Source organism: Poromitra crassiceps (genome assembly GCF_964638095.1).
Source record: "Poromitra crassiceps genome assembly, chromosome: 1".
NCBI lineage: Eukaryota > Metazoa > Chordata > Actinopteri > Beryciformes > Melamphaidae > Poromitra > Poromitra crassiceps.
In genome coordinates, this window is record NC_139623.1 from 18,709,643 (window position 1) to 18,734,778 (window position 25,136).

The 25,136-nt window shown below is 42.4% G+C and overlaps 1 protein-coding gene across 1 annotated transcript in view; it reads left to right on the forward strand.

Annotated features, from left to right (window-relative positions):
• castor2 (cytosolic arginine sensor for mTORC1 subunit 2) overlaps positions 1 to 24,250 on the forward strand; it is a 102,073-nt gene extending 77,823 nt beyond the window's left edge. Inside the window, exons 3-9 of the mRNA XM_083639927.1 lie at positions 3,703 to 3,896; positions 12,601 to 12,733; positions 15,136 to 15,259; positions 16,569 to 16,679; positions 19,429 to 19,511; positions 20,608 to 20,702; positions 20,795 to 24,250. Coding sequence (XP_083496053.1) covers positions 3,703 to 3,896; positions 12,601 to 12,733; positions 15,136 to 15,259; positions 16,569 to 16,679; positions 19,429 to 19,511; positions 20,608 to 20,702; positions 20,795 to 20,860 — 806 coding nt within the window. The 3' untranslated portion in view covers positions 20,861 to 24,250. The remainder of the gene's footprint in view (positions 1 to 3,702; positions 3,897 to 12,600; positions 12,734 to 15,135; positions 15,260 to 16,568; positions 16,680 to 19,428; positions 19,512 to 20,607; positions 20,703 to 20,794) is intronic.
• The last annotated feature ends 886 nt before the right edge of the window (positions 24,251 to 25,136 follow it).

The window sequence follows — 25,136 nt, forward strand, 5'->3', positions numbered from 1 at the left end:
GCAACCAACACAAGCAAGCAACATCACGTCCCCAATGGACAAGCAGCAGTAGCAAAATCACACTGTGTTCAAACAAAACAACACACAGCCAGAATTGCCACAAAGTTACAACATAACATACCGCTTCTGTTGCTGCGCTGGTTGCCGTCGGCCCGGGCCTTTGATCTTGCAGCAGTTTTGTGTATGAATGAAACGCCCGCCCTCCAATACAGCGGTGGCTGAGTGGCTCAGACGATACAATGTTTCCTTGAAGATCCAAAGCGTCCTGATGCGATCCAAGGAATCCGTGTGAAACTGATGCAGTTCATTTCTGTAGCTCAACACATTGGATGTAAAGGTAGTTTTCTTTGACTAAATATTGTGGCTGTAGGCAGTCCAAAAAAGCCGCAAGGGGCAAACATGAGAGGAAAACGCTGTGACGCGCGCGCATAGTAAAATAATTCAGTTCCACTCCAATAGCTGCGTTTTAACATGAATCGTTTACTTCAAAACACATAGAAAAATACATATGGTACAGGTACCGAGTCTGATTTTGCGTGTATAAATGCGGTCAAAGAAAAGTATCCACTCCCAAGCTCACCCCCTCTCTCTCTGACAATGCACAAACAGGTGAACAGGTGAAGACAATCATTATCACTACCACTCACACCCAGCCCATGGTGACCACGCCCACCACCATGACAGTGAATAATAATGAGTGTAGAAACACAGGAGACTTAGAGGTCCTACATGTTGTCTTCTCACCATCATCGCTGGCCAGCCTCCCCTCGCTACCACATTCACTTTCCCGGACTTGGCATTTATCATCAATTTCAATTTGTGAATTATAAAGTTATATATAGATTTTTTTTTTTTTACATCACTTACCACAGCAAGTCAAGGATTTGAAATCATTCAAATTTTCATTCAGATGTGAATTCAATCAATAAAGGTGCGTTCACACCGACCTATTAAAGTTTGTCGCTGGCGTCGAGTTTACATACAAAGTCAATGCAAACGAGCGATTGAGCGTATATTCGCCTGGGAGAATAATCGCTGGGCGTCCGAGCGGCAGAGACAGAGCGATAGGGAGAAAATACGCTCGTCGCTCAAGATGAAATATTCCAACTCGAGCGAAAATACGCTGGCATCAGTCGCTCGCTGTTCAATGCTGATTGGCTGCCGTGTGAGAGCGAGTCAAGGATCACTCTGGCTTGGAACAAACCGCTGGTTTATTGTGTGGCAACAAACCGCATTGACAGGCTGACAGCTGACATGAAGTGAAGTCTGTACTACCGGTATGCAGCTCGCATTAGGAGCACGCTGATAGGCTTAGCTTGTAAACAATGACGGTGGCTCGTAGTGGACAAACAGCATGACATTGCGTAACGTTATATCCCCCACATGTCCGTCATTTCGTGTGCCTGATGTTGAGCGATTTAAACAGAGCGACAGAGCGATTCCAAAGGGTTGACTTGAGCGACAGAGCGAAAAATAAATATCTCGGTGTGAACGCCCCTTAAGTAACACAATGACATAATGTGGCTATTTTGGTCATGGGTTTCATACACTTTCTGTAATACAACATCTAAAGCGAAAATCTTATCAGATGGGGTGCTCTGGGACATAATCTTATCAAATGAGGGTTAGTGGTCTAATTTGGCACAGTTTAGGGGTCCTTGACATGAAAAACTTGAGAACCACTGTCTTAGAAAATTCAGTAGGATTTCTATGACAAACTGATCTGTGATTTCTACTGGCATAAATTAAGACATTTTATAGGTTGGTGTGAAAATCAACAGCTCAGACCCTTCTCAGAATCAGAATCAGAATCAGAAAGACTTAATCATCCCCGGGGGGAAATTGGGACAAGTTACAGTAGCTCGCTCACAGAACAGAACACACATAGCATAAAATAAACAGTAGTAAATGCAATATTAAGCAAAATAAGCAGAAGAACACAACATAGCATAGAATAACAGTAGTAAATGCGATAGAAGCAAAAATAAGTAGAATGTCTAAGTAAGCAAAATACAAAAAACGTAGAGTAAGTATACATTCCGTGTCAATTATCATTATTGCACCCTTGCACTCCAGGCATGGTAGTTTTTGTCTGACCAAGGAGGCAAAAAGAGTGATTAAAACAAATTGGTGTGGACGGAAACATCTGGTAGACTCAAAGCTACGGGGAGTTTCTCATAACAAAACTTAAATTTAAGTCCCCGGCTTCTCTAGCTTAGAAAATAAGATGGCTGGTAGAGAGGAGTTGGCAATAGAGCTGGCCTCCATTTTCAGCCCCAGGGAGAGTTAAATTGCCAGGGGTCCCTGGCCAGTGTTATTAGCATTAGTGTTTGTGTTCACATTAATTATTAATTAATGTTTAGTGATAGTATAACAAGGGAAAATTTATATTTTTGACTAGTATGAGTTCTGCCAAACAAACGTTAATATCTCAAAAACGATTCATCACATCGCTTATACTGAGTGAGAGCAGAAGTAGCTCAAGGGTCTGATGTATAATATATGTATGTAGTGTTAAAGTTGTGTGAACTGTCAGTTTTTAAAATGAAGTGAATTTAGTAAAACGCACAGCCTGCTAGTGCGAGACACTCAAGGCTGGCTCCATAGGGTCCCATTATAAGCTGCCATTTGTTTACCAACACTGATCCCTCATATAGACATTTATTTATATGAAAATTAGGTGTAACACTAACAATACAAACAAGATGTAACAATACATCGCGAGACATTTAAAAATTGATACAAATGTGTGAAGAATCAAATGAGATGAAAAGTTAATCGCAATGCTTTTTTGAGTTTTTCTTTTACAAAGAAAAGGAAATATGCATTCATTGCAAAATTTGTGTTTTGTAGTTATACCCTACTTCAGAAATAAAAAGTTATTCTTTAATTTCATGAAGAAAAGATAAGAGAAAATATTGGATTTTACAGTAGTTTTTGTCTAAGAAATAAGTAAAGGAATCTTTTTCAGTCATAATTTGTCTGCAATCTCATTTTATAAAAAAAAAGCATGAGAAAATCCTATCGTGAACTCGGTATCATGAATCATATCGAATCGTGAGTTGAGTGTATTATTACATCCCTAATGAAAATGTTTATGTAGATTATTACTTTTATTGTCTAATTAAAAATCAAACATTTATTTAAATTCTTTCCTTTGTAATACAGTGGTGTGTTGTGGTGCTGCCATTTTATAACTGATATAATCCATCTGATACTGTGCTTTATGTGTCACACCTAACATCACCAGCTGCTCTAGAACAGGGGTTCCCAAAGTGAGGGTCGGGACCCCCAGGGGGGTCGCGGGACACCACTGGGTGGATCACGAGATGATTTCCATAATGTGTGAAATTGGCCTAAAGAATATGTGAACTACAAAATGTGTGAATTATAATTTAAAAATTACTATTTTAAAATGTATTTAAAAAAATCAAAAGAGCATATTTTAATCATAATTGTTTGTTTTGTTTACAAAATGTGTATGCTTAAACCACCTCTGGGGATAGTCGGGGTCGCGAGCCTCTGTCACCGTTATTTAGGGGGTCAATAGTGGGCTGAAAAGTTTGGGAACCCTTGCTCTGGAACACTGTAAAGCACAGCTACCCGTGATGTATCGCTTAATTCTCGGACGGAAACGGTCCGCTCAAGATCCACAGCTTCACTTTCACACGTTTGACACATTGCTCTCCTGTCTGTTCGCAGAGCTGCCTGAGTCAGAGCACATCAGCGTCGCCGATGCCACATGGTTGGCCCTGAATGTGGTATCCGGGGGCGGCAACGCCTCCAACTCGCAGCCCATCGGAGTCACCAAAATTGCCAAATCGGTCATTGCACCGCTGGCCGACCATAACATCTCTGTATTCATGCTGTCAACGTATCAGACGGACTTCATTCTGGTGAGTGCAACTCCATGTTGACGGTAATGTTGTCACAATAACTTCTATGACCTCCAGAGGGCATATACTGTATGTGTGGCCCACATGTGGATTGGGAGAGCTGAAGGAAGAAGGAGGTGGAGGTTTGGAATAGACTATCTCTTGATGGTGGACTGCAGTAGTTTGCGCAAAATTGAGCCCAGTCAGCTGAAACCATGGCAACAGTGTCCAACAGTCCACCACAGCTTGAACTGATCCCAGTCCACTTACACTGGTTGACAGTGAACCTGGTTGATGCCAGGAGCCAAATATGAAACAATTTCACTTACAGAGCCAACAAACACGGACACTCCACTGACGTCAAAACCTCTGTGCAGAAGTTGCTGAAAACCGGTCCAAGTCTAGTGTGGAAACACATTTGCTTTATGGTTTTTCATGTTTGCTGGTATGGTAGTCGTATTAAATCAGAATCACTTTTATTGCCACAATATGCAAGATTATATATGATGAATTTGTCTTAGTGTAGCGTTGCGGTTATACCAATCAGAGCATGTGAGCGGAGCGGAGCGTGGAGCGAGCGGGGAGCGGAGCGGGGGGATTTTGGCTTGAGCGGGAGCGGGGACCAGAGTGGTACCGGAGCGAAAGTTGGAGCGGCACCGCTCAGTCCCGCTCAGTCCCGCTCCAGTTTCGATCACAACATGTTCTAAACAGAATGCATCGGTGCGTGGCTATGTGCACGCCCACTATTTTCTTGCCAGCTGCTGCGAGACGAGAAGGAAGAGAAACGAACATGCAGCCGACTCTGCTGAGGTCATGTTATTTGTAGTGAGCAATGCCCATTGCCCAGGCGTTTAAACGCAAATTAAAACACCCTGGCCTTTTTATCTCTTTTATTCTTTTGACCGGAGCGGAGCGGTGAGTGCGAGCGGGTGAAATTTGTATCGAGCGGGGAGCGGTCTGGAGCGGAGCGGTCTGGAGCGGGTTGAAAGGACCGCTCCGGGAGCGAGGAGCGGTAATTATCACCGCTCCGTTCCGCTCACATGCTCTGATACCAATATTCAGAAGATATCTAAAAGGCAAAGTCACAAAATTGCAGATGCAGTCCAATATATACAATTTATACACACAAAAAACTTTAGATAATAACTAAGTATTGGTATTAAAGTGAATGTTCTGTATTGTGATAACACACATTTTGTGGATCTCTCTTAACACGTTCACTGCCAATGGCGAGTTGACTCGTCAAACACAATCCAGCGGTTCACTGCCAACGACGAGTTGAGTCGTCAAAAAAAATCGATTTTTTTTTTTGACGGTGGGACGTTGATCTAACCCTTTTACGTCTCCTACACCAGAATTGGAGGTATTGAATGTGTATAATCTATTTTACCGACCCACTGAGTGGCGACATGTCTCTCCACAGTAGAAAGAGGCGACCCAAAACTGGAGGGAAAAGCGCGAGGAAGCCGTTCTCATACTGTAAAATTGATGGCGAAAACGCTTTCACTTTCACGCTGATGCACAGCGGTGGCAACGGTGGGGGGTTCCAAGAATAGATTGGATGCACACTTTGAAACACGCAGCATAAATATGACCAGAATCGCAAAAGCTTCATCAAAGCTCTCAACCAAAACTCCACGAAACGAGCGAGTCCACCCAGACTTCCTCAAACAGCGGCCGCGCAAACAGGCACAGCAGCAGCAGCAACTTCGTTGTGACACGCCCGCTGGAGAGCCAGGGAGGCAGGAGGAGAACACACACGGAGGGAGGAGTTGGAAGCAGAGGGGGGTTTCCTGCTGTTATGGAGGAAATTACTGTTCAAAACTATTGTTTAGATGTCTGACGTCTTACTGATGCCAAAAATGAATGGTTAAAGTGACTGTTCTATCGAATTTCACAAAAAGCCGTTTATCTCTGAATAATTTTTCTGACGCTGAAACCATGCTGTATTCAACTGCTAATGCTTACATAACTACTAACTCTACAAACTAACTCTTTTAGACAGAGAAAGCACACATTCTATTAGTTCTTTTGAGATATTGTGTGTTCACAAAATCTTAGCAGAAAAGAATCCTCGGGTCTTGAAAGATCAGCCAGAATCCTCAAAAAAACCCTCTGGCAGAAGCTAACTACAGTAAAAAAAAAACGTCTGGCAGTGAATGTGTTAAAGTGCCATTCTAGCTTGCATATATTAAAACTTGTCAAATATCAGAAGTGATTGGAAAAGCCTTCTTGTTTCATGCCACTTGACTTCAAGTGTTGTTGAACACTATGGTCTGATGCTGTAAGAATGCCTATCTTCTACTTCGTAATTGTTTACATGCAGAAAATCGATCACTTCTACAGTTTCATAGCATCCACAGATGGTTGCAGTGTTTGTCTATTATGCTACCACTGGCTACACTGCTGACTTCCATAACTGACAGGAAAAAGCAATAATAGTGGATATAGTGTACCATCCACAGCCCCACTGTCCTTGGTTTAGGATGAAGTCCTTTCTCATACCAAAGCCTTTTTAGCCACAGGGAGTCATCTTATTGCCTTGCTTAGGGTGGGAGGGAAAGCAAGGGCTGCTGAATAGCCATGGCCTGTTTATAAAAATAAAAGAAAGAACCTGTGTCTGTTGATAATCTGCTGGTAGTTGCGCCTGTGATACACTAGAAGACTTTGAAAATCTTAACATATTATGAAAAGACTGGGGAGTTTACACTACAAGACTGGTTCATTAATATTTTTTATCACGACTGAAAAAACTGACTGAAATACACTACACAACTGACTCAGACGAGGCAGTATACACTACAAGACTTTTCACTTTGAAATTCAAACATGTTTGATATAATCCTTGTTGCGCCGACTGGCATCAGGAGGCAGTTTACACTTGAAGACTAGAAATCTGGAGGCAGTTTACAGTAACAGATTAGAAATCTGTACCCAGTATACACTAACAGATTTTGCTGCCAACTGGCACAACAACTGCAGACTAGAGTCTACAAAGACAGACTGAGCCCAACTGGAAATCCTGTGTAAAATCGGGGGTAAAGTCTTGTAGTGTAAACTAGGCATAAGAGGATCAGCAGCTCAGCCTCTTGCTGGAATTCCAGGTACATAAGGCCTGTTTCCTGTCCGCTGGGATGGCTGCTCCTAGCTGCAATCCTCAGAACTGCTGTCACACTATGTACGTAAGCAACTACGGGCTCAATACGCCACTGAGCTTAGCCACTGAGTTTTTTATGCCTCCGCCGGCGAAGCCAGGCCGAAGGCATTATGGATCCGGGTTGTCCGTCCGTACGTACGTACGTACGTACGGCCGTCCGTACGGATGTTTGTTAACGCCATATCTGAGGAACGCCTTGACGGAATTTCTTCAGATTCGCCTTAAACATTCACTTAGGTTCAAGGATGATCTGATTAGATTTTGGTGGTCAAAGGTCAAAGGTCAAGGTCACTGTGACCTCTCGAACGCCATTTTCAAGCTTGTTAACGCGATATCTGAGGAACGCCTGGACGGAATTTCATCAGATTCGCCTTAAACATTCACTTAGGCTCAAGGATGATCTGATTAGATTTTGGTGGTCAAAGGTCAAGGTCACTGTGACCTCTCGAACGCCATTTTCAAGCTTGTTAACGCGATATCTGAGGAACGCCTGGACGGAATTTAATCAGATTCGCCTTAAACATTCACTTAGGCTCAAGGATGATCTGATTAGATTTTGGTGGTCAAAGGTCAAAGGTCAAGGTCACTGTGACCTCTCGAACGCCATTTTCAAGCTTGTTAACGCGATATCTGAGGAACGCCTGGACGGAATTTCATCAGATTCGCCTTAAACATTCACTTAGGCTCAAGGATGATCTGATTAGATTTTGGTGGTCAAAGGTCAAAGGTCAAGGTCACTGTGACCTCTCGAACGCCATTTTCAAGCTTGTTAACGCGATATCTGAGGAACGCCTGGACGGAATTTCATCAGATTCGCCTTAAACATTCACTTAGGCTCAAGGATGATCTGATTAGATTTTGGTGGTCAAAGGTCAAGGTCACTGTGACCTCTCGAACGCCATTTTCAAGCTTGTTAACGCGATATCTGAGGAACGCCTGGACGGAATTTCATCAGATTCGCCTTAAACATTCACTTAGGCTCAAGGATGATCTGATTAGATTTTGGTGGTCAAAGGTCAAAGGTCAAGGTCACTGTGACCTCTCGAACGCCATTTTCAAGCTTGTTAACGCGATATCTGAGGAACGCCTGGACGGAATTTCATCAGATTCGCCTTAAACATTCACTTAGGCTCAAGGATGATCTGATTAGATTTTGGTGGTCAAAGGTCAAAGGTCAAGGTCACTGTGACCTCTCGAACGCCATTTTCAAGCTTGTTAACGCGATATCTGAGGAACGCCTGGACGGAATTTCATCAGATTCGCCTTAAACATTCACTTAGGCTCAAGGATGATCTGATTAGATTTTGGTGGTCAAAGGTCAAGGTCACTGTGACCTCTCGAACGCCATTTTCAAGCTTGTTAACGCGATATCTGAGGAACGCCTGGACGGAATTTCATCAGATTCGCCTTAAACATTCACTAAGGCTCAAGGATGATCTGATTAGATTTTGGTGGTCAAAGGTCAAAGGTCAAGGTCACTGTGACCTCTCGAACGCCATTTTCAAGCTTGTTAACGCGATATCTGAGGAACGCCTGAACCGACTTTCATCAGATTCACCTTAAACATTCACTTAGGCTCAAGGATGATCTGATTAGATTTTGGTGGTCAAAGGTCAAAGGTCAAGGTCACTGTGACCTCTCAAACGCCATTTTCAAGCTTGTTAACGCGATATCTGAGGAACGCCTGGACGGAATTTCATCAGATTCGCCTTAAACATTCACTTAGGCTCAAGGATGAACTGATTCCATTTTGGTTATCAAAGGTCAAAGGTCAAGGTCACAGTGACCTAACAAATGCCATTTTCTAGCTCGGTAACGCCATATCTCACTAACACATTGACTAAATTTCTTCACATTTGGCTCAAATATCCAATTCTGCACAGAAACGCCTTGATGCAATTTCTTCCAATTTGGCTCCAACATCCACTTGGACTCAAGAATGAACTAATGGCGGAGGCATAAGTCCGCGTTGCGGTCGTTCTAGTTTTAAACAAGTATAAGTTACGCTGATTCCAATGGTGCAAATTGTATTGAAATCTGTTGCAGTGGTACTGTAGATGTGTTTGAACACGTTAGCAAGTTAATCGGCTAATCTGTGTGTGTCGCGTTGATGATGACATTGCGGCACTCTCTCTCCATTCACTCTCGACCTCGCTCGAGCACCAAACCACGCTCTATCTTTCATTCGGTTGTGGAGCCGAGGGGAGGGGCTTAGGCTACGAACGGAAGGACATTGCATGCTGCACACGGACACACATCACTTATAGAAGCGGCTGCACCGCTTAAAAATTGGAAAACCATGCCCACCACCCTCTCAAACGTCTTATTTTTATTAATAAACTTAATAAACTGTATTTGTATGGCACTTTTCCAAAACAAGTTTACAAAGTGCTTTGCAGACATAAAAGCAGAAATCACACAGTGCAATTACAAATTAAAATCATGATGCAATCAAGAAAATATAAAACATAGATAAAAGAAAAGAAAAATAAAATCTTAAGAATAAAAAAGTGAAAACTCTTAAGTAAAAGCCATTTTATAAAAATTTGTTTTTAACAGATTTTTTTTTAAGGACTCTGAGGTAGCTTGTCTCAATGGAAGGTTATTCCACAGTTGAGAGGGCCTTGCGGCAAATGCCCTGCCCTCAGTCTCTAGCCTGGTCTTGTGTGTCATGTAAATGACCCAAATATTGAATGCATTCATTTAGATGAGATAAGTATGCTGACTGAGCCAGGCCACTCAGAGGAGTTCCAGACCAGCTTCTCACATGGAAATGTACCTTCTGTTCACACAGTCAGTGCAATTCAGTTGGAGTTTTTGTATTCGCCATCGGCAAAGAAACAGCCTGTTAATAGCCTATTTTTTTTTCAGTGGTCACACTTCTATTAGGAACAGCAAAGGAGAAGGTATACCAAGGCTTGATCTGTATACCATGACATGGCCAAGCATTTTATAGTTTGAGCTATAACATTATTTAATTTGTCTTGGGATCCCAAAGGTTCACCCTTTTAATATACTAAGCATGTGTGCTAAGAATTCTTGCTTGTTGTTGTACAGCCATAATTAGTTCTGTTACATCAAGTATTTAACTTGCTTTGACTGTTGAAATGACATTAAATTGTTTGCTACTGTGGAACTCAATTATTAATTAACAATATTTTCCAAATGCAAAGTCATTAAAATGCAAATACTGTAGAAGAACATTAATTTGATTTTTGAAGCGGGCCTTTTGACATGAACTTAAAGGAAAACTCCACCCTCAAACACTTTAACTTTATTTATTTTTATTCCCGGGGGGAAAAGACCAAATGTAGATAACAAGACATTGGGTTCATGCAGACATATTCCGGCACCTACATACTGTCCACCTGCATACAAAAAGTCTAGGTCCAATCTCTGAGGGTTGTTGAAAGGCATTATGGAAAACGTAGGAAATCACTAACTTAAGTAGGTTAGTGATTGAGGCAGGTTGAGAGAAAGTGGGTACACCAAAAACGCAATACAATAAATACTGTGTCAGAAAGTAACTCCTGGAATACATTGAACATCACAGATTGATGCTACCGGTATATACCGTAAATTCCGGACTATAAGCCGCGGCTTTTTCCCCGTTTTTTGGCCCCTGCGGCTTATATAACGGTGCGTCTTATCTATGGATTTTTTCAGAAAAAAAAAAAAAAAAAAAAAAAAATCTCTCTTTTTTAGCACTCTTTCTAACTATAAATCCACTTCTGTTTTAATTTCCTCTCTTGCCCTCTTTTCACCACACCGCGGACACTGTGTGCACTGTAAAAATAAACAACGGTGGTGTTGTGTTATGTTGTTTTGTTGAAATGTTACGGTAATACGGTAAATGGGAGCTTCCTCAAACAGCCATCTCTTTCCCGACAATCCCCTCTGTGCGTGACCACTTACATATGGTAATTACGGTAAGCAAACGGCCACAAGCCCATCAACTCCCTCCCCCGACTACCAGGAGAAAATCACAAACTTCGGCGAATTCACACAAAGGAAGATCAAGGAATATTCCATCGAACCGGAGCAGATCATAAATATGGATGAAGTGCCTTTGACGTTCGACCTGCCACTCACTCGGACTGTTAACAAGAAGCGCCCTGGAGGATTCTTTCACCAAAAAAAAGCTTTGCTCGTTCTCGACAGCATGAGAACGAGCAGTAGATGATCATGAGGTGGTTTTTCAGACGTGTCGATATAGCAGTTTATCGCAAAAGTGTAATGGAAACACATTTTTCGCATTTGCACGTCATGTGACCCATATTATCCCTTGGAAAAGGAGCGGAAAATAAGTTTGGTAAGTAAGGTTCGATAGCCGTGTCAAAACCTCCGCAGCAAGTGGAAAACTTTGAAGCAACGCTACCTAGCAGAAAGACGAGTGTTGTGCAAAAGCGTAGCCGGGCAAATTAGATAATGTTTAATGGCAGAAATCGGTCCATGGTGACAGCAGGCTGCCTGTGTGCGCGCATTTGGCACAGCGGCGAGATGAGAGGATGAAAAGCACACACTGGTGCGGTGGTGCTGTCTGAAGTGAATACAGTGACTGTGAGTAGGCTAATACATTGCACACGTTTCAGGTGCAATTATAGAACCAAATCAGCCTTTTCCCCCCTCCATCTCTAAATCGGACCAGTTGTAGGCTATTAGGCTACCTTTTTTCCTCTGCCTGTCGCGCTGACTGCATTCACGCAGCCAGCAACATTTTGCGACTCATTTTCTTTTGAATTGATAATCAGGCTCGTTTATATGCATTGTAACTTCATGTTGGGATTTCCATTGACCATTGGTTGGATTTGAGCATGCAGGGGACGGGATATGGGGCAGATCCCCGTGCGTAATCACTGTGGCAGCTGCTGCAACGGGGAATCACTCAAACGCAACTTCAATGGAAACGCCTACAAGTCGCAATTGTACATTGTCGAAGTTGTAGAAATATCGCAATTCTTTTGCGAAAAACTGTAATGGAAACACAGCTATAGATGAAGAGGAGTTCGTTGGTTTTGAGTGACAATGAAGGAGAGAGGAGAGTGGTTGACGAAGCCACCCTGAACCTGTTCGTTTCCGACACTGAAGATGAGGACTTTGGTGGTTTCAGTACGCAGGAAGAAGAGGAAGACGAGCATTAGTGACTTGACTTCTCTGGTTACAGGTTTGCTGCACATATAGCCTATTGTTGTGTGATTTTGTCTGGGGATTAGTGACCTGACTTTTGTTTTGTTTTGTTGAAATGTTAATAAATGGGAGCTTCCCCAAACAGCCATCGCTTTCCCGACATTCCTCTCTGTGCACGAACCCTTTCATATGGTAATTAAACATCAAAACACCCGCGGCTTATAGACCGGTGCGGCTTATAGAAGAAAAAAATAGTCAATTTTGGTCCCGCGGCTTATACACCGGTGCGTCTTATAGTCCGGAATTTACGGTAACTGTGAAAAGTATTTGACAATGGAATTTTTCTTTGAATATTTCTGTTTCCTCGATCTGCTCTCCACTGCATTTGTTTTGATTCTAGCCCTCAGAACTCACCCCATGAATTTTGTTTTTCCTCCTTAGGTTCGAGAGCGAGACCTGCCCCTGGTAATGCATACGCTGTCTTCCGAGTTCACTCTGCTCAGGGTGGTCAATGGAGAGACTGTCGCTGCTCACAGTCTGGGAGTCACCAATGGCTTTGTAAAGCCAAAACTCGGTAGGCATAACATTTAATTTGTTTCCTTACTGAATCATCATCATCAACCTTTAATTTTTGAATTGATCTCAGCAACCATTTGAAGAGCGGCAATGTGCAGGGGACAGCCAAGTTCAATGTCAATCCAAGCGAGCACAACATTTTCTTTCATTTTCTTTTCAAAATTGTTCTAATTTGATCTTTGTTGAAAATAAATTTACTTAAAGGAATTTAGTTTAAAGGAGTATAGGTAGCCACAGGCAAGACTTCCTAGCAAGAATAGTATTTCTACTCCCCTTAGATAGAAATAAAAGGCTGCTTTGCCCAGATTTTATAACCTGACGCTGCCAGATGGACGGTATAGCTCCACATAGGTTTCACTAAACCAGTCGATCTGGGTTTGAAGTCACCAGACCCGCTGACGGAGGCGGGCACTTTGTCCAAGCTACTTGGCAGGTGATTGGATGACCCATCTGTCTATCACCGCTGGTGGGTGTTAACTTCAACCAATCAGATCGCGGAAGGTGCCTGTGGATGATCTCCGTGGTATTCATTGATTGAGTCCTCGCGGTCGTAAAGTCACCTTCGAAGCATTTAGTTAGATTATAACGAACTAGTTGTGTGGCTTAGCCTTCCCAAATGTTGAGGGTCGTTTTTTAGAATTTAATACATAGAATTGGGAACATTACATTCAATTTCATTCAGACTGCCTGTCACTTCCGCGATGTTGACGAGTGAAAAGAACTACAAAGACCATGTACCCACTACTTGCCCAGACGAGCCTGCCCGCCTACGGCCGCCGCTGATTCGTCGGCCCGGCAATGGCCGGCATGGCTCGACCAATCATCTTAAACTGCCTGTGCGGGTCCAGACCGTCACGGAGAACCAAATGAAATGTGAGTTCACGTGACGGGCGGTTTACCAGGCTACAGATTTTACACCTAAAATCCCAAAATATATGCATTTTGAACCAATTTTATAGCACACAAAATATGCAAAAAGTTAAGGGAGGGTGAATACTTTTCCCCATGGCGCTGGGCCAGCAGACTCGACGGGGTCAGGGGATGGAAAAGTCAGGACACTCAGGGGCCCTTTACACGAGGACAGTTTCTGAAAGAAACGACACAATAGCGTTTCCTTCACACCTTTTCCTTCACACCTTCTCCCTGTTTACATGGGCGCTGTTGAATTTTTAAAATGCCGTAATGTACATGCCAGGTCACTAGGTGGCAGTGTGATCACCTTATTCTTTGCCCATACGAGGACGTTCTGCATGACGTAATTTCGTAATCGTCTTTCCGGTTTTAAACGCGGAAGTAGAGTACGCTTTCCGCAGTCATTTAGACTTGCCAAAAAGCTTTTTTCAAGCAAAAAAAACCCCAAACTGTTTTAAAGTTTTAATATTTGTCGGGTGAGAATGTAACATATATGTGACCAGTTTATCAGAATAACGCCTATTGGAAATCTTTAACGAGCACTCGAGCAGCGAGGATCGGGAGCGCTGACTGTGATCTGTCAAACCCTAGTGTAGGCTACTGGCAGTGAGGAAACACTGTCGACGTGCTTTTGTAACTAACGTTAAATGCCGACCGGGTACAGCCATCGGCTCCTCGCAGCAGTAACGTTCTGAACATGTAACTGAAGTTGGCCGCAGTGTAGCTTAATTCTGAATGTTGCCAAACTTCATTCATACTGACGTTTTATTTGGTTGCCAACTCGCGCACGGCTATGGCGTAATCGCGTGTGTCGCGTGTGCAGGCACGTCAGAGTTTCTGAAATGTGCCGTTCCAAAGCGATTACATGGAGCGCTCAGCCCCGCTCAGCGGGAAGCGTCTCAAACAAGTTTCACTCTGGAGGGTGGTTCCAAAATGTGTCGTTTCCTAAGCGCGAATTCGCCATCGCCGTCTAAAAGGGAGGCACTAATGATAAAATAATTCCCCGTTTCCATAGGAAACCGTCCTCGTGTAAAGTGCCCCTCAGTCAGTCACTCAGTCAGTCATGGATGTTTATTGAGTTTAGTGGGGAAAGGGCCGTACCTAGGGATAGGAAGCTAGTACAGAGTCAGGATTCGAGGGTGGCTAAGGTTAGTGGCTAGGGGGATATAGGTGGTATTTGGGGGCAAAGGGATAGGAAGGTGCTAGAGAGTCGGGATTTGAGGGTGGGTAGGGTTAGTGGCTAGGGGGATATGGGTGGTGTTGGGGGGAGGGGCCAATGGGATAGGAAGGTGGTGCAGTGTCGGGATTCAAGGGGTGGGCAGGTGCCAGGTGGAGTGGCCCGGGGGATATGGGTGGTGGGAGGGGGTGATGAGGGAAAAGCTGGAGTGGCGCCATGGGCTTAAAGGTTTGCTCTTGTTTATATTCAGATGCATCTTTGTTATATTGCTGCCTCTGAGCCCTCATAGATTCCGGCACTTTGTGTTTCAGTGCCCCGTCCCATCATCCACCCCTTATCCAGCCCCAGCAACATGTTCTGTGTGACCAGCCTGGACCCAGACACACTGCCCTCTGTAGCCACCCTGCTCATGGACGTCATGTTCTACTCTGGAGGGTGAGGACCAGCTCCTGTTATTTTACACATGGTCACCACCAGCATGCTAGCATACCATTCAAACAAGTTTGACGAATAAGTCAAACTATTCTCTTAGGGCATGTGTCCACATAGGCTGCATTCACACCTCAGCCCATGCTCAATTCTAACTTATTATTTTGGATGACTCTTCGTATCTGATCTAGGCCGTACACTGACTAGGGTTGGGCCAATTGGCCAAGAATGAGTATGTCACTCATCTCCTAGCAATGCAGAAGCCGTGAAACTGTCTTTGCTAAATCAACCAATGCAATGTAGAATTATGTACTATTAATAATATGAGCACGGGTATTGGGCCTTATTTAAAAAAAATATATCCATAGACCATTTGTGACTCTGAAATGACCTGCCCGACCCTAATGCAGACAACATCTGATACCAAAGGTAACTGACAGTGATGCTGAAAAGTCACTGTCTTTAGTTATCGTCAATCACCAATGGCATCTGTAATTTTGATCAGTACAAATCTGCTATGCCCGTAATTATATATATGTATATATATGTATGTATATATATATATATATATATATGTATGTATATATATATATATATATATATATATATATATATATATATACAGCACAGCACAACATGTGAAGGAATTTTCCTGCCGTGTTTTGGTAATATCTGAGGTCATCTGATAACAGTAATCCAGTCCAAACTAACAACTACCCTATCATTTTACAATCCCTTTGTGGTGGGCGGCATAAAAAAGCTTGTCATTTTACATTAGTAATTTGTGCAAAATCAGAGATCCTTTGTCCTGAGCGAATGATGCTCTGGAATTACACACATCGTACATCCAAATTATATTACAGGACCTCTCCTACTAAAATTAATCAGGTTTGAATAGTGAAGAAGACGAACACCATGTACTCTCAACTTAATCAATTCAAATTCTGCTCATGAGTCACCTCATCCCATTTTATTCTTTCAACAATAGTCTAGAGGCAATGATACTTTTGTGGCTCAACATTGCCATAGAATTAATATAAAATAATCTTAATAGAACTAACGTTAGTAAAGCTCTCAATACACTATCATGTAGTCAAGGTTTTTTTTAAGGGGGAGAAGGGGGGTCATGGGTTGGCTGCGGTTGGTGAGACGTCACCGCTCCCAGCTGGGGTGCGGGTCCAGCCCGGTCTGAGTAGGTCCATCTCGTGTGTGGGTGCGCACGGCCCAGCGCCAGAAATAATAATCTTTAATGGGAAAGGATATCCGCACCAGTGGAAAAGAGCCATATATTTAGCATCATACCTTCCCTTCCCAGGCCAAAGGAACCTGGGGCATCAAGCGAGGACTCCAGCCACATTCGCTTCTTCTCCTTCTCCCTGATCGAGGGCTACATCTCTCTGGTCATGGATGAACAGACAACACGGAGGTAAAGCTGGAGAAAACACCCGATATGACTGGTTTCAGCCATCTGATTGTGAAAGGCAGTCAAGTCAACGCCCTCCTGGGTGTTATTGCTGTAATCAACCACACTTTTTATTTCCATGTTCTTTCAAGATGTGTCTTGCACTGTTACACAAAGTTAGGCTGACATAATATTTCTGTACATTCTGAACAAATTTGTGATTGTTGTTTGAGTGACCAATTAGACTGTTGCTAAGCAATAGCGAAGCCAGGTTGCAAAATTAACTTTTTCCCAGGGCACTGGCAGCAGGCCAGGCCAGGGGCAGAGGATGCCAAAGTCAGGACACTCAGTCACTCACTCACTCATTCACTCGTGGATGTTTAGTGAAGGGGGCAGGACTAGGGAAAAGGGGAAGGGTAGCTAGGGATAGCAAGGTCGTAGAGAGTCGGGATTTGAAGGGTGGGTAGGCGGAGTGGCTAGGAGGTTGTGTGCAGAGCCGTGTATATAGAAGAGTCGCGACATCTGCATTCACTCCAATGGACCCGTTTTTTACTCTCAAGAGTTCCCGGAAGTAAGGGTCTGGATTCAGCAGCGCTGTCGAGTTGCAGCAAAATGGACAGTTTGTGATGTACTTTGAAAGGGTGAGATTAACTTTTTGTCCCCGAGGGGAAAATTGTCTTGGGCATAGATAGTGCCATACACAGCCACATTTCACAGTACATAGAGGTTTTGACAAGACAGAAAAAACATACAGAACATACAGTGTAGTCCCTGACTGACATGCACTTCCACTGAGAAGTTCTGCAAGCGGTGTAAGTATAAAAATAAAGACAGAAAGTTTAATAGGTTCAACTTCATCCTAATTGCTCGTAAGCATATTGCACAAGTCATGGGTTTATTGCACAGCCCTCATTGCAATTTCTAAAACAAGAGTAAGAATAAAAAGAATTAAGAGAATAAAATAACCATAAAAAAAGTGAAAAGAAACCAACCTGCCCATGACCTGATTTAAAAGAGGTTACAGCAGCAGTGAGCAGCCTCCTACGGCTGAGTCCTTACCCGCTCTTCTTGTGGGGAACAACCACCTAGGGGAAGGGGCAGTACCGGCTGTTTGTTCAGCAATAACACAGAAGTGGGTAGGAAAGAGAGCTTGAAGCGATTACTCTTACATCTATACGCTCTGTATCGTCTGCCCGAGGGCAGCAGATCATAGTCACGGAATAAAAGGTGAGAGGGGTCATTCAGGATTTTGAGTGCTAGGCTGATGACCTTTTACTCAAAGATTGTTTGGAGATGCGCAAAATCTCTCTTGCCAAATCACTTTCATTGCTGTATTTACAGTTTTTTCAAGTCTTGTTTTGAGCTGTATGGAAAGCGTACCGCACCATGCTGCCACGCCATATCTAATGAGGCTTTCTAGCACAGCATTATAAAAGGTCTCCATGATCTTGGTGCTGACACCATACAGTCTGAGCCTTCTAAGAAAGTGGAGCCTCTGGCCCAGTTTACCACACAGGTAATCAATATGGACGTTCCATTTAAGAGAGTTTTCAATGTGGATGCCCAGATACTTATAAGAATTTACCCGCTCGATAACGCTGTCATCAATGACCACTGGGTCGTGATCTCTCAGCTCCTTTGGGTCAAAGATCATTTCTTTCGTCTTTTTAGTATTTAGGATAAGGTGGTTACTCTCGCACCAGGCCTGGAAAGTGGCGATCTCACTGTGATATTGCGAAGGGCAGTCTTCTCCCTTTAGCAAACTTAAAATAATGGTGTCATCCGAAAATTTAATTACATGGTTATTCGGGTGAGTACTTGGACAGCCATTTGTGTAGACTGTAAAAAGAACTGGGGAGCTCACGCCTCCTTGTAATACCCCGGTGCTACAGTATTTGACTGCAGAGAGGGAGCCATTTACCTTTACCTGTTGTGATCTGTTTGTTAAAAGAGAATAAAACCAGTGCCAGGTGATGTCATCACCTGTTGTACTATATAGAAGGTGACATCATCTGGCACAAACACCGGCAAATAGCAGATAGCCAGTAGCCTGGTAAAACCATCCTGATCGCAGGACCTCATTGTGTTTCACTCCACGAATCAGTCTGGACTTCCAGCCATGCACATTGATTTTCTGAAATTAAAGTGTCACCGATCCAATCGGGGACTGCGTCGTAGTTGATGACATAACCGGGCCAATCAAGGCCACCACTGGAAAAACAGTCATTCTCCCGAAGCAACGAGCGGTAATGTTAATGTTAGTAAACAGCCATATGTGCAGTTATTACAAGAATAGACTCATTAATGATAATTAAACAAGAACAAGAATATGCAGCAGCTGAGTTTGGAAAAGACGCCTTCGCCATTCTTCCAAGTGGATTCGGATTGGATTTGGCGATGCTGATTGGCTGAAGGAGTTTGTCTTTCAAGGCAAGTACTCCCGCCCACTGAAATCGATGGGGGCGGCTGGAAGTCCAGACTGATAGGTAGAGCGAAACTGGTCACGTTATCAGGATGGTTTTACCAGGCTAGATGGCCAATTCACTAGCCTAATTTTCACCATTAGGTGTCAGGCTTTACCACAGATTTGGGGCTTAGTTACTCATTAAAGGTGCAATCAGTACGATTTTATTGTTACAAATCTCAAAAAGTTGTTGATCAATCAATGACTCAACAGTTACTTGTCCAAGTATCATTATGTTCTAAAGTTATTTATTTTGCAGTTGCTGTCATGATCCCTCCTTTGTGTATTTCACTATATTTTGTACCCTAGGTTCCCCAACAATGTACTTTTCACCAGTGCTTCAGGAGAGCTTTGGAAAATGGTTCGCATTGGGGGACAGCCTTTAGGATTTGGTAAGCATCAAATCTTTTATGTCAATCTATTTATTTACCTCCACCTATATATGAGTTGTATTTTCTCCCCATTTCCCTCAAAAGGTTTTGTGGAATTATTGATCATGGGGCAAGGAAGTACTGATGAACTTTTCATACTGATTGGCTAAAGCGGGTGTGGCAGTGGGTGTGTCTTCTCACAAAATAGCATGTAATGTATAGACCACACATTGGCAAAATACAGCCCGCGGCCCACGATGGAATTGCAACAAAAAAAAAAGAAAAATCTTTTACAGTGCACCTGAACGCAACATACAAGATACCTGCTGAATAAGTGTCCAAATGTTCATGTCATTCTGGCCAATACTCCACTTCTGTTATAACATTTCAGTCTGGAATATGGAATATCTTTCAATAATCTTTATGACTAAAAGGCTAAAAGTAATCTCATGTGTAAGAAATTACTGTTCTACAGTCCTGGGTCCGCAAGATATTACCCATGTGTGCTCTAGTCTAGAGCACACATGGGCAAAATGCGCCCCCAGGGCTGGACTCAAAGAAAAACAAAACGACCCCCAAAAACTCAATAAAAGGCAGAATTATGTTAAGAAATCTCATCTGCTACAGCCATTGGATTTGTATCACTTTTATATCAGGAGATTAACAAGAAATTACCAATCACAATGGGAGAGAGGGTTAAAAATAGGGAGACTCCCAAAAAATCAGGAGTGTTGGCAGGTATAATCTCCAATGTGTGGCCCTTCGCTTACTTGATGTAAGTCTGTATGGCCCTCAGGAAAAAAATGTTGCCCACCCCTGGTATAGACGGTTTTAACTTGACAACCTAAACATTCTAAATTGAACCCCAGCTCACGTTTCCTGTTGCAGTGTTTGCTAGTACAATAGAGAGTCAAAGTGAACGTCACTTCCTGCTTCAGCATGGTACCAGAGTTTTTCATCCGCCATTTATTTTCCCATAGACATTTAGTAAAATGCTTATAAAAATAGTTTTACTTGTTCAAACCAAACGGTTCAGCTATATTTAGAAATAGGAGAGACCACATAACATTTCACTCGGACTCAAGACTCAAGACTCAAGACTCACTTGTTTTTTCAGATGAGTGTGGCATCGTGGCTCAGATATCAGAACCCCTGGCAACTGCCGACATTCCAGCTTATTACATCAGCACCTTCAAGTTTGACCATGCCCTGGTGAGGGAGCCTCTCTGTGACATTCTTTCAGATTAAATCCAACTATCAGAGGTGCATAAATCCTCATCCCCCCCACTCCTTTTCTCTTCCAGGTGCCCGAGGAAAACATCCAGAGCGTGATTGGAGCACTGAGGACCAATGAGAGCACGGGACAGTGAAGGGAGATGGTCCCGAGTCGACGGCGCAAGTTTTTCAAAGTCATTTTGTTCAGACGTTGATTTATCATTAACCCCCCAAAAAGTGCCAAGAGCTTATCAGCGGACTACTGTGGATGGGTTCTGGAAATGAAAGGATCGAAGCATGAAGTTTGGGTGGTGTATGGAGAGATACATGTAGAGGGAGTCTGACAAGTGAAGTTTGGGTGGTGTATGGAGAGATACATGTTGAGGTGTGTTAGAGATGCATTTGTTCCTAGGTATTTTTTTCTACTCACCTCTGTGGCACTTGAGGCCATCGACAGCAGGTGTAGTGGTGTTCGGGCTGCCAGATGTGTTCAGGTTCCTGCACGTACAGATGACGCCCCGACATCACACATTATGTCAGCTTAACGTGCCAAAATGTCTTGACAGTTTTAGCTTTAGGTAACAAGCTAAGCTACTGATGTTGTCAGACATTTGGACACATTGATACCTTAGAAATATGAATCATACAAACATTCAATCATCAGGATTCAAGTGTACAGGAGGATTTCTCAATACACTTTACGCTAGGTAATGTACGCTAATAACATGTATACCATCTCGTAACTGCATAAAACATGCTGTACACACTTTCAAACACTTCAACATTTAAATCAGCGTTACAATGGTATATCATGATATTCTATAGGCTATGCTTTTGTGCAATCCCAGTGTATTTAGGATTATTGAATGATTCGTATTTTGTATGTATTAACATGCCCAAATGTCCGACGTCAGTAGCTTAGCTTGTTAGCTAAAGCTAAACAATGTAATTGAATGGCAAGAAAAGCTAAAGTTCCCTCAAGATAAACTACTGATGGGCACTGACATTTGGGCACATTAAGCGGACATGCTGGACGTACTCTACAGCCAATCATAATGTGTGACGTGGCATCAGCTGTATGCGCAGGACCCCAAACACATCTGCACCTACACCTGCTCTGGTAGTTGTTGCTTTAGTTTTACCAGAATGATGTTTCTTTTCCTGTCTAAAAGCTGCTTCTCCGCACCCACCCCCACCCTCATAACCACATACTGTATTAGTTACATATAATCCTCTCATGGAAGGATGAAGAATGTACTCTCCAAAAAGAAAAAAGGGCAAAAAAATGTGTCAAGTTCCATGTTGTTGTTTTTTCCCCCACAGGTCTTTTTCTCAGTGCCAAGATGTTTGAATACCTAAACTGATGCCTTTGTGAAAATACATGTGTGCAATTGAAGGAGACACTTTTGGAGATTATGCTATGTGGTTTTTGCTTTTAGTAGCTATTGAATGCATTTTAATTCCAACACAAGTGATGATCTGAATAATCTGATCAGTTGGTGTCCCTCAACCACAGAATTCCAAGGCCTTGTAATTCTGGTCCTCTGAAGTCAATCCAAGGTATTCGTGTAGAATTACTTTTTTTTTCTTTTTCTTTTTTAGCTCTTTTGGCGAGTAACTGTGCGTTCATACAGCGAGCAATTTTCTTGACAGGTCACTATTCTGATTAATTGTGGGCAGGGCAGAAGCTCTATCTGCAGCTACAAAATTCTGAACGGGCAAATCAGGCATCTATTTTTCCCTGTTTTTTCATAGCGTTACATCATGTTGATGAGCTTAAGTTAGCGTAACTAGCTAGAAAGTGCAACGTTTTCCCCCCTTCTTTTATTCAAAGCCAAAACATACAAGGGAGTGCAACGTAGGTAAAACATATATACATAGGAATTTGTAAGTAGCATTCAGATACAAAGTAGAGAAATAATAATAAATAAAAGAACATACATTGGGGACATACACCAGGGGACAATGACATGTTAGCAAAAGACCTTAAACAAATCCAAAAAAAAAAGTATAGATTTCAGAGCTTTTCTATTGGTAGAGAATTCAATAGATTTAAAGTAAAGTTTAGTTTCCTTAAACAAGTAAACCATTTTTTTTTGTAAATTTGCATTTGTGAATGTGAAATTTAGCAAGGATAATTATCAGATTGATTACGTAGGACTGGTTCTTACACTTAATATATTTGTCTGTAAAACCAAATAAAACATTTTCAAATAAAAGAGAAAAATCCTCACAAATATTGTCAATAATGAATCTGGAGATATCTTTCCACAGCTTTTTTTTTGTTGCATATGAGCAGTACCAGAACAGGTGAAAAATATTCTCTGGTTGATCTTTGCAGAATGAGCAGTTTACATCAGGCTTAAACGTATTCAGGAAGCAGTTGGTTGGATAGTATTGAAAAGTGAATTATACAAAATGAAAGCTCTTTAACTTTATTGGTTAGTAGAAATTTGAGGCAATGACCACACTTCAGACCAACTAATACCAGTGACTAAATGATTCCAATAAGCACAAACATAAGGATTAGAAAGCGCCAAGTACGTAGCAGTAATTGAAAACATTTTTTTTTGTGGAAGCATAGTTTTTGAGACATTTATTCCTATAGTCTTTAAATGGTAAATGTATATAGTGCTTTTATCCAAACGCTTTACAATATGCCTACATTCACGCATTCATACACCGATGGCAGCAAGCTGCCACTCAGGGTGCTGGCGCAGCCATCGGGAGCAATTTGGCATTCAGTATCTTGCCCAAGGACATGCAGACTGGAGGAACCGGGGATCGAATCACCGACTTATTTTACCCAAAGTGATTAGTGAACAACCTGCTCTATCACCTGAACCACAGCCACCCCAATGCATTCCATTTACCAGTTTAGTCTTTAAAATTATAGTCATGGAGAAGTGGGAAGTTTTGAATCTGATTGGCTGTTGGCAGCCGTAACACAAAACGTTCAACTTTTCTAAGCTGACTAGCTTGGTCGTTCTCCATAGGAAATAAATGGGCTCCTGCTGACTCGTTGACCATGTTGCTCGTTGTAAACGCACAGTAACATCCCATGAGAAATCAGGCGATGAATATGTTTGCATCTAGTGATAAATTACTGAGCCACTTTTGATTACGTACTCTAATAACGACAGTGTAAGTCTGCTATACATAAGCTAATGTTCACACAGCGAAGGAACATTTTCCTTCAGGCCCCGGTGTCCAGTTAGGCCTTCAAACTCCCCATTCCCTGCCCCAGTCTGCACTTTAATGCAGGTCCAACCCCCATAGACCTGCTGTACTGATGTGAAAACGGGGAGGGCTATTTACTTTTGAAGGATCCTGTTGAGTCGGGGAGACTATTGTTGGTCTTAAGCATTTGGTGGTGGTAATGTTTTCTCTATTTTGTTTGTTTCACCACACATTGCACCTAACAAAAAAACTTTCTTCTGATAAGATTTGATTTGCAGAAACCACCTATTTATCAGTGTTAAAACATGAAGGGTGACATTTCTCCAGATTCCATTTCATAGAAAATGAGAAAACTTTTCATTTGGAGCTTGTTGTGTGAAAAAAAAAATAAACAAGAAAGCTTTTTGAGCTGGTTGTGTGTTCAGTTTTTCCCAATCTTTACTGACATTGAATTGTGAGGTTTTTCTCAGAGCATTTCACTCTTTCACTCAAAACTGACTGAGGCTTGACACCACAACCTCAAAACTGACTGAGGCTTGAACCCACAACCTCACTACTACCGGCCAGCAATCAAACTCTCTGAGCCACTGGGTCACACTTCTTGAGACAAGTTTTTCTCAGAGCATTTCACTCTTTCCTCTGTCTCAGTTCAATATTGACTGAGGCTCGAACCCATGACCTCAAAAGTGACGGAGGCACTACTTTACAAGTACTAAGACTGAAAACTTAGACGAAAAAAATATCTATCTGTAACCGAACCAGGGCATTGCAATTGAAAGTTTTACACAGAGTGCATTTATCACCTGCTCACCTCTCCAAATGTAAGTCCACAGCCTCCCCAATGTGCCCAAAATGTAAGATAAATACTGGTAGCCTTACAGTCTTTGGTCCTGCCCCAAATTACAAAAATATTGGGAATCTATCCTGCATGAAATTCAGACTAGGTATTGAACTTGAATTAGACCCAGTGTCATTTCTCCTCTGTCTTTCTAATGTGCACATTATTAATGTACATCATATACAACTTTTTAATGTCCTGACATACTGTGCAAGAAAAAATATATGACTCCAGTGGATTTCTGATAAGGCTCCACAATCTCTGGCTGGAATAGGATAATAATGGAACATAAGCCGCTAGACCTGTGTGTGTGAGAGATAATGTAACAATTGACCTGTTTAAGAAAGAAAGTAGCTGAGCCTTTTTTCTTTTCTTTTTTTGTATGTGTCATTTTGTTTCGTTGGGTTGCTGTT